General features: G+C 44.5%; 1 protein-coding gene across 2 annotated transcripts; it reads right to left on the bottom strand.

Annotated features, from left to right (window-relative positions):
- Positions 1-3,220: 3,220 nt before the first annotated feature.
- Positions 3,221-9,568, bottom strand: LOC133468788 (gastrula zinc finger protein XlCGF57.1-like). Of its 2 annotated transcripts, none has more exons than XM_061755055.1 (2): positions 9,169-9,568; positions 3,221-5,048 (listed from the first exon to the last, which is right to left on the bottom strand). In XM_061755055.1, the coding sequence occupies exons 1-2, from the start codon at positions 9,287-9,289 to the stop codon at positions 3,355-3,357; spliced, it is 1,815 nt and encodes a 604-aa protein (XP_061611039.1). In that variant the 5' UTR covers positions 9,290-9,568; the 3' UTR covers positions 3,221-3,354. The 2 variants fall into 2 exon arrangements, with proteins under 2 accessions (XP_061611039.1, XP_061611040.1); XM_061755056.1 differs by lacking the exon at positions 9,169-9,568 and adding an exon at positions 6,875-7,036.
- Positions 9,569-10,335: the final 767 nt, after the last annotated feature.

Genomic DNA, 10,335 nt, shown 5'->3' with positions numbered 1-10,335 from the left:
TTGTGAGGGTCTGCTGGGAACGTCTGGCGGAATCCCCTGTCAGAAGGAGTTTCAACTCCCACCTCCGACAGAACTTTGCTCATGTTCCGGGGGAGGCGGGGGACATCGAGTCCGAGTGGACCATGTTCCATGCCTCCATTGCTGAGGCGGCCGACCGGAGCTGTGGCCTTAATGTGGCCGGTGCCTGTTGTGGCGACAATCCCCGAACCCGTTGGTGGACACCAACAGTGAGGGATGCTGTCAAGCTGAAGAAGGAGTCCTATCGGGCCTTTTTGGCCTGTCGGACTCCTGAGGCAGCTGATGGGTACCGGCTGGCCAAGCGGAATGCAACTTTGGTGGTCGCTGAAGCAAAAACTCGGGCATGGGAGGAGTTCGGTGAGGCCATGGAGAAAGACTTCCGGACGGCTTCGAAGAAATTCTGGTCCACCATCCGGCGTCTCAGGAGGACGAAGCAGTGCACCACCAACACTGTGTATAGTGGGGATGGAGCGCTGCTGACCTCGACTCGGGACGTTGTGAGCCGGTGGGGAGAATACTTCAAAGACCTCCTCAATTCCACCGACACGCCTTCCCATGAGGAAGCAGAGGCAGCCTCTCCTATCTCTGGGGTTGAGGTCACCGATGTGGTTAAAAAGCTTCTGGGTGGCAGGGCCCCGGGGGTGGATGAGATTCGCAGGAGTTCCTCAAGGCTCTGGATGTTGTAGGGCTGTCCTGCTTAACACGCCTCTGCAACATCGCGTGGACATCGGGGGCAGTGCCTCTGGATTGGCAGACTGGGGTGGTGGTCCCCCTTTTTAAGAAGGGGGATCGGAGGATGTGTTCCAACTACAGGGGGATCACACTCCTCAGCCTCCCTGGTAAGGTCTATTCAGGGGTACTGGAGAGGAGGGTCCGTTGGGAAGTCGAACCTCAGATTCAGGAGGAGCAGTGTGGTTTTCGTCCTGGCCGTGGAACAGTGGACCAGGCAGGGTCCTCGAGGGTGCATGGGCGTTCGACCATGTCCCTCGGAGGGTCCTGTGGGCGGTGCTTCGGGAGTATGGGGTACCGAACCCCCTGATACGGGCTCGTCGGTCCCTGTACGACCGGAGTCAGAGTTTGGTCCGCATATCCGGCAGTAAGTCGGACTCGTTTCCGGTGAGGGTTGGACTCCGCCAAGGCTGCCCTTTGTCACCGATTCTGTTCATAACTTTTATGGACAGAATTTCAAGGCGCAGCCGAGGCGTAGAGGGGGGTCCGGTTTGGTGGCCTCAGTATTGCATCTCTGCTTTTTGCAGATGATGTGGTTCTGTTGGCTTCATCAAGTGACCTCCAACTCTCACTGGAGCGGTTCGCAGCCGAGTGTGAAGCGGTTGGGATGAAAATTAGCACCTCCAAATCTGAGACCATGGTCCTCAGTCGGAAAAGGGCGGTGTGCCCTCTCCAGGTCGGGGATGAGATCCTGCCCCAAGTGGAGGAGTTCAAGTATCTTGCGGTCTTGTTCACGAGTGAGGGAAGAACGGAAGAGGAGATCGACAGGCGAATCGGTGCGGCGTCTGCAGTGATGCAGACTTTGTATCGATCCGTTGTGGTAAATAAGGAGCTAAGCCGGAAGGCGAAGCTCTCGATTTACCAGTCGATCTACGTTCCTACCCTCACCTAGGGTCACGAGCTGTGGGTCGTGACCGAAATAACAAGATCCCGGATACAAGCGGCCGAAATGAGTTCCTCCGCAGGGTGTCCGGGCTCTCCCTTAGAGATAGGGTGAGAAGCTCGGTCATCCGGGAGGGGATCAGAGTAGAGCTGCTGCTCCTCCACATTGGGTTAGTGTGCAGAAAATCAAAAAAAAAGTTAGGAAAAAAGGGACCAAAATGGATTTTTAAAACATCGTTTTTTGACAAATCCTTCTTTATATCTAATTATATCCTTTTTAGTCTCAGAAAATATCAGCACGAGAAATCATAAACATTTTGGATGTTATTTGTTTTTATTTAAAATAAAGAGGCCTGTAAGGCCTTCAGTAAGACGTTGCTTGATGCCATAAAACCGCAAGCAATCAACACCAAAATATGCGGCAACATCTCCAACATGGGCCACTTACCCCTCTGAAAATATAAGAACTAAATGAAAATGAGTATACAAGTTCTGATTTTTTTTTTTTTAGGATGCGGCCTCTATTGTCGGGGAGTCACGTGAGCTGCCAAAACGTCGTCAATCCAATTCACTTCACCCTCGCGCTGCTAATTAGCATCCACCACGGCGCTTAGCATGGCTTCCGTGGCGTCACCTGGACGAAATGCACCAATCACAGCGAATCTTGAGGCGTTTCAAACGTCAACAGATATAAATTGACCAATCAGATGACCAATTCCTTTTAGGTGCATTGAGTGGGCTTGAGTGACGTCGGTCACGTAATGCGGAAGGACGCTGCTGCCGCTGCTTTGTCCAGGAATGCCTCGGAAAACACATTATCCATGAGACTATAATAAAGTAATAATTATTAATTCAATTATACTCAGATATATTTAATATCCATCCATTTTCTTTACCGCTTACCCTTATATTTAATATAATTTATGAATTCATATTTAACCTCTAACCCTGTTTTTAAACCCTAATTTGAAACCTCAATCCTGTTTTGAAACCCTAACTCTATTTTTAAACCCTCATTTGAAATCTTAACCCTGTTTTAAATTCCCAAATTGAAACCCTAACCCTGTTTTGAACACCGTAATTTGAAACCCAGCCCTATTTTAAACCTAATTTGAAACCGTAACCCTGTTTCAAAACCCTAATTTGAACATTTGCTATTATATTCATATTTGCTATTTGGCTGGTTTGTCGATAAATAAACCGGGCCAGAAGGACTGATACGTCACATTCTCGCAACCTTGCACAAGTAAGGATGTAAAAATGAGGTGATATGGTGTTCTAAATGCATTTCTTAATAAATAGTTCGTGTATATGTTAAAAAAGCATCATATAAAGAATATATGCACATTTAAAATATAACAGGAAGTTTTGAGGAGTGGGTAAAAGTACAGACAGTGCAGTAGTAGTTGAAGCATTACTAATATTACGGCCACTCTCGTGTTTGGTCGCGGTTGGAGCCGAAGCAATCTTTCTGAGAGCATTAAGTACACAGACCGACTTGTTAGTAAACCAGGTCATTTATAAACCCAGGTCCCGCTGTGTAGTGATTCGGAAGGAAGGAAGGAATGAGTCAATGATGAGCAACACAGCCTCAGTTTCTTCAGTTTATTGGGCAGCTTCATTGACAGCTTCTCTTCATACTTGACTTCCATTTTTTTTTTCCTTTATTACACACACGGCAACTGAATGGTTAGTTATTGTGAGTTTACCCAGTATTATTTATTATTATTTCACGCTCCTCTGCAGAGAATCTTTGACCGCAAACTGAGCAGGCAAAAGTTTTTCTCCAGTGTGTGTTCTTGTGTGCCTTTTTAAACTTGCCTTGACAGAGAATCTTTGGCCACAAACTGAGCAGGCAAAAGGTTTTTCACCAGTGTGTGTTCGTGTGTGTCTTGTTAAATGAGTCTTTACAGTGAATCTTTTACCACAAACTGAGCACACAAAAGGTTTCTCTCCAGTGTGTGTTCTCATGTGTGTTGTTAAATTTGTCTTTTTAGCAAATCTTTTCCCACAAACTGAGCAGGTAAAGGGTTTTTCTCCAGTGTGTGTCCTTGTGTGCCTTGTTAAATCTCCCTTCTGAATAAATTTTTTACCACAAACTGAGCAGGCAAGAAGTTTTTCACCAGTGTGTGTTCTTGTGTGTTTTGTCAAATGTTCCTGTGCAAAGAATCTTTGACCACAAACTGAACAGGCAAAGGTTTTTTCTGCAGTGTGTGTTCTTGTGTGCCTTATTAAATTTGTATTTACAGAGAACGTTTGACCACAAACTGAGCAGGCAAAAGGTTTTTCACCACTGTGTAATTTTGTGTGCCTTTTTAAATTTGCCTTTAGGGAGAAACTCTGACCACAAATTGAGCAGGCAAATGTTTTTTCTCCAGTGTGTGTTCTTGTGTGAGTTTTTAAATGTGCCTTTCTAGAGAATTTTTTACCACAAACTGAGCAGGCAAAATGTTTTTCTCCTGAATGTGTTCTTGTGTGCATTTTTAAATCTGCCTTTAAAGAGAATCTTTGACTACAGAATGAGCACGCAAAAGGTTTCTCTCCGCTGTGTGTTTTTGCGTGCCTTGTAAAATGTACCTTTTTAGTGAATCCTTTACCACAAACTGAACAAGCAAAAGCTTTTTCACCAGTGTGTGTTCTTGTGTGCGTTTTTAAATTTGCCTTTATAGAGAATCTTTGACCACAAACTGAGCACGCAAAAGGTTTCTCTCCAGTGTGTGTTCTTGTGTGCCTTGTTAAATTTTGCTTCCCAGTGAATCGTTTACCACAAACTGAGCAGGCAAAAGGTTTTTCTCCAGTATGTATTCTTGTGTGTATTGTTAAATCTGCCTTCTGAAAAAATCTTTTACCACAAACTGAGCAGGCAAGAGGTTTTTCACCAGTGTGTGTTCGTATGTGTTTTGTTAAATTTCCCGCTATAGAGAATCTTTTACCACAAACAGAACAGGCAAAAGGTTTTTCTCCAGTGTGTGATCTTGTGTGTCTTATCAACGATGACTTGTTGTAAAACGTTCTGTCACAATGAGTACACTGGATACATTTGTTATTAGTGTGACATTTCATATCACCATTCGAGTGTTTGTCATCGTCATCATCACCACCATGATTGTAATCATCATCATCATCATCATCATCATCATTAGAAGAGTGTGACGTTAAGTCGTCACTATCTGATAGTGGAGCTAAGAGGTCGTGTGATTGGGATCCGCCTCTGTGGTCTCCATCATCTTCTTCAGTCTTCAAAGTGGTACCAGTCAATGGAAACTTGCTGATTTCATCCTCTAGCTCTTCATCTTTAATGTATGGGGGCTCTGGCTTTCCTTCTTTTTTAATGTCAGGTAAATCTGGCTCCTCCTCTTCTTTAAGGTGAGCGTTTTCTGGCTCCTGCTTCTCAGAATGAAGATCTTCTTCACTGACGTCTGCGGGACACAAAAAGATGACAACATGGTTTGCTAAAGTCAAGCTTTGCCCAGGCAAGTCTCATGTTGTGACTTTGATGTTGTGTGGTATTGTTTCTACAACCTCAATTCCAAATAATTTTATTCTGTTTTTATTTATGTTTAGCATAAATAAAAACAGAATACAATGATTTGCAAATCGTGTTCAACCTACATTTAATTGAACACACGACAAAGACGAGATATTTCATGTTCAAACTGATCAACTTGATTGTTTTTAGCAAATAATCATGAACTTAGAATTTGATGGCTGCAACACGTTCCCAAAAAGCTGGGACAGGCTCATGTTTACCACTGTGTGACATCACCTTTTCTTTGAACAACATTCAATAAACGTTTGGGAACTGAGGACACAAATTTTTTAAGCTTTGTTGGTGGAATTCTTTCCCATTCTTCCTCGATGTACAGCTTCAGCCGTTCAACAGTCCGGGGCTCGTTGTCGTATTTTACGCTTCATAATGCGCCGCCCATTTTCAATGGGAGACAGGTCTGGACTGCAGGCAGTCCAGTCTAGTCCCTGCACTCTTTTACTACGAAGTCACGCTGTTGTAACACGTGCAGAATGTGGTTTGGTATTGTCCTGCTGAAATAAGCAGGGGCGTCCATGAAAGACGTTGCTTGGATGTCAGCATATGTTTCTCCAAAACCTGTATGTACCTTTCAGCATTAATGGTGCCTTCACAGATGTGTAAGTTACCCATGCCATTGGCACTAACACAGCCCCATACCATCACAGATGCTGACTTTTGAACTTTGCGTCCATAACAGTCCGGATGGTTCTTTTCCTCTTTGGCCCGGAGGACACGACGTCCACAATTTCCAAAAACAATTAGAAATGCGGACTCGTTGGACCACAGAACACTTTTCCACTTTGCATCGGTCCATCTTAGAGGAGCTCGGGCCCAGAGAAGCCGGCGGCGTTTCTGGGGGTTGTTGATAAATGGCTTTTGCTTTGCATAGTAGAGTTTCCAGTTGCACTTACGGATGTAGCGCCGAACTGTATTTACTAACATTGGTTGTCTGAAGTGTTCCTAAGCCCATGATATCCTTTCCACATTGATGTCGGTTTTTGATGCAGTGCCGCCTGAGGGATCGAAGGTCAAGGGCATTCAATGTGGGGTTTCGGCCTTGCCGCTTCCATCAAGCTGAGAACAATAGCACACTAGCCAACGACTTGAATACCTTCTACTGCAGATTTGAAAAGGACACTTTCACACCACACACCCACCCGGCCGCACCCGCGACCACAATCACACCTCTGACTTCTGCGTTAACCATCCATGAACAGGATGTGAGACGCATCTTCAAACAACAAAAGATTAACAAAGCGGCAGGCCCGGACCATGTGTCCCCATCCTGCCTCAAAGTCTGCGCGGACCAGCTCGCTCCAGTCTTCACTCAGATCCTCAATAGATCTCTGGAAATGTGCGAAGTTCCATCCTGTTTCAAACGCTCCACCATCATTCCAGTGCCCAAGAAACGTGCAATCTCGGGTCTGAATGACTACAGGCCTGTCGCTTTGACATCTGTGGTCATGAAGTCCTTTGAACGTCTCGTGCTGGACCACCTCAAGAATGTCACAGGTCCCCTGCTGGACCACCTGCAGTTTGCCTACCAAGCGAACAGGTCTGCGGATCATGCAGTCAACATGGGACTGCACTTCATCCTAGAACACCTCGACAGTGCAGGGACCTACGCGAGGATCCTGTTCGTGGACTTCAGCTCAGCGTTCAACACCATCATCCCTGAACTCCTTTCATCCAAGCTTCTCCAGCTCAGCGTCTCACCTGCCATCTGCCAGTGGATTTACAGCTTTCTGACGGGCAGGACACAGCAGGTCAGGCTGGGGGAGGCCACCTCTTCCACACGCAGCATCAGCACTGGGGCGCCCCAAGGTTGTGTCCTCTCTCCGCTGCTCTTCTCTCTCTACACGAACGACTGCACCTCAGCGAACCCGACTGTCAAACTCCTGAAGTTTGCAGATGACACCACTGTCATCGGCCCTCATCAAGGACGGTGACGAGTCTGCATATCGCCAGGAAGCGGAGCGGCGTGAGCTGCGGTGCGGCCGACACAACCTGGAGCTGAACACGCTCAAGACTGTAGAGATGATCGTGGACTTCAGGAGGCATCCTTCGCCACAGCTGCCCCTCACGTTGTCCAGCTGCCTTGTGTCAACCGTCGAGACCTTCAAGTTCCTGGGAATTACAATCTCTCAGGACCTGAAGTGGGCGACCAACATCAACTCCGTCCTCAAAAAGGCCCAGCAGAGGATGTACTTCCTGCAGCTTCTGAGAAAGCACGGCCTGCCACCGGAGCTGCTGAGACAGTTCTACACAGCAGTCATTGAATCAGTCTTGTGTTATTCCATCACAGTCTGGTTTGGTGCTGCTACAAAAAAGGACAAACTCTGACTGCAACGGACAATCAAAACTGCTGAAAGGATTGTCGGTACCCCCCTACCCACCCTTCAGGACTTGCACGCTGCCAGAACTAAGACAAGGGCGTGCAAAATCCTCTCGGACCCTCCGCACCAGCTCTTCCAGCTCCTTCCCTCAGGTAGGCGCTACCGATCAATGCAAACTAGAACTAGTAGACATTCCAACAGCTTATTCCCTCTTGCGATCAACTTCTTAAACAGCTAACCTATAATTCCATTACAAGAAGCTGGCAATTTTTTGACTTGAGTTCGTTGTCACATTTCTGTGGGGCCAATTATGTATTACTCGCGCACTCACTGTAGTTGTCTCGCCATGCTGCACTATTTGCATATACTGGCCACTCATGCCAGAGTAGCATCTGCTCCATTTGCACACTGATTGAGGAGTATCTGTAACATTTGCACAACCAACATTGTCCCAGATTATCGCACTACTCGTCACTTAAAACCGCATACACTCCTTGAAGTCTCAGCGCCCTTGCACAATGGTCATTGCACCGGACTATTGCAATATTAGTCATTCGAACTGCTCTAAGTGCTAGAGGACTCTGCATCTTTTTGCACAATTGTTTTTTGTCAATGTCTTTATGTCTCCAAAGTGTTCTGTAAATTGACTGTCTGTTGTACTAGAGCGGCTCCAACTACCGGAGACAAATTCCTTGTGTGTTTTGGACATACTTGGCAAATAAAGATGAGCGATCCCTACGGGTGTTTGCATGCTATTTCGATCGTGTGCAAGAATGGACATGAAACATTTGTCTTTGCGGTTTGTGTCAGACACCCCAGTAGGTCAAACTTGTTTGGTTGGTAATGATAGTAGAAACAACAGAGTAATTCGACTCTGGTTGAAAAGGGATATCATTACAGTTCCATATGTGGCATCTTACTGGAATAAATATATGGACCTGATTGACTGGAAATAAATCTGGCTCTTACCCAGCCGCTACTTGCTATCCAATAAAGTTCAAGAAATCTCATTCAAAATGATTCATAAATTCTATCCATCTAATGATCATATTGTTAAAAGATACAAAATACTTCATGTTAAATATACTTTGTGCTCTGTACATGTTGAAACAGTTTTTATTTTGTATGTATTTTGGCACTGCCCCACTGTCAGAAAACTACGGACTGAGATCTGTGACATTATTGCTCTCAATATTGATCATTCTTCTAAGTTATATTGGAGGGATGTGCTGTTTGGCCTCACTGATTGTAAGTATAATAACGTGAAATCCAACAAAACCTTTATAACCTCATTATACTGATGGCAAAATTTCACATTCATATATCTAAATTTGCTCGTAAGAAATCATCCTTTCTATTAAATCCTCTCATAATCAAAAAGCTATTAAGACTGTAAATATTTGTGAACAGTTTAATATACTTGTGTAAGCTCCACCTTCTGTAAATTGTAAATGCGATGCACGGATTTGTTTGTGTACGTTGATGTGACCCCCGTTTGTTACTGAAATAAAGTTTTTTTGGGAAAAAAAACAACAATATTTCAGATCAAAGTCCAAACGGACATTACAAAATGTGTATTTTAAAAAAAAAGGGTCTTGTGAAAATGCATCTTAATGGTTACGATTAAACAACACGAAATAAACCCAAGTATATTGTTAAAAAAAAAAAAAAAACCTGCTTGTTGGAACACATCTCTAGGCTGGGCGCTGTTTAGTTGGCGTTGTCGCGCCTGCTCCTCTTTCGGCCGAGAAATGTCCTCCTCGTAGTCTTCTTCTTTCACACGTTTTGCACACATTTGCGCACGATGGCCACAACACTTTACGCTCACAGATGGATCCGAACGCCTTTCTGTACTTCGCGGCTAGCCAGCTAAAATAAGCTAAGCTAAGATCGAGAAGCGGCAACGTTTATCCGGACGCGAAAATCGAACGCGGGGCATTTTCGTCCGGTAAAAGTGGAGATGGACGCGCTGCAGTCAAGCTTCGGTGCGTTCGCTTCTTATCCCGAAAGAATTCTTTCGTGAAGCTCGTGCGTTTCCGTCAACCGTACACAGGGGGGCCTCTTCGGATTCTCGTTTTTTTTTTTTTTGTTTTTTTTTTTGCGAGATGACCCGGAAGTACTTGGCGGAAAGCTTGCTGGAATTCTAAAGTCACGCTATGTTTTTATTATTTTATCACGTTTCAACCGATTTCACGGTATTATTTGTCATAAATTCCGATGTTTTTTATTGTTTTAATTTTTGTTGTTGTTATATCGTGCACGGGCTATTTTAAATTCTCATGTTTTTTTTAAATCTTATAATGCAACTTGATTTACTTTTAATTGTTGACTTATTTTATGTTATACCGGTTGTATAACTGTGTTGTATAGTTTTACTTTTTGTTTCCCATAACACTTGACCGTCCTTTCCACTTTGCTCCCTCCTCATTCGTTGTTCCTCCCAGGTGCTTAAACACCTTCACCTGTTTGAGGGTGGAGTTATTGTTATCCTTGATGTCAAGTGTCTTCGCATTTCTACGACTCTATACCGTTTTGCCAGGACAGCCACTTTTGTTGGCAAGTCATCTGCGTATAGCAGTTCACATGGCACCACCACATCCAGTACAACAATGAATAGAAAAGGACTCAAGTCTAAGCCCTGGTATATGCCCACATTGATGCAGAACTCGTCAGTCTTCCCATACTCGGTCCTTACAATTGTTCTTGTTCATTTCCAGTTTATGTGTAAGATAGGCTTGGCGTTTTTTTTTTTTTTTGTTTTTTTTTACAATAAAGAGGATTCTGATTCTGCTGATTGAATAACTTTATGTCTATATACAAGTCTGGAAAATGTTTCTTTCT

The sequence above is a fragment of the Phyllopteryx taeniolatus genome, chromosome 2, assembly GCF_024500385.1.
Source record: "Phyllopteryx taeniolatus isolate TA_2022b chromosome 2, UOR_Ptae_1.2, whole genome shotgun sequence".
Classification (NCBI taxonomy): Eukaryota; Metazoa; Chordata; class Actinopteri; order Syngnathiformes; family Syngnathidae; genus Phyllopteryx; species Phyllopteryx taeniolatus.
This window is presented reverse-complemented; position numbering and strand designations above follow the sequence as displayed.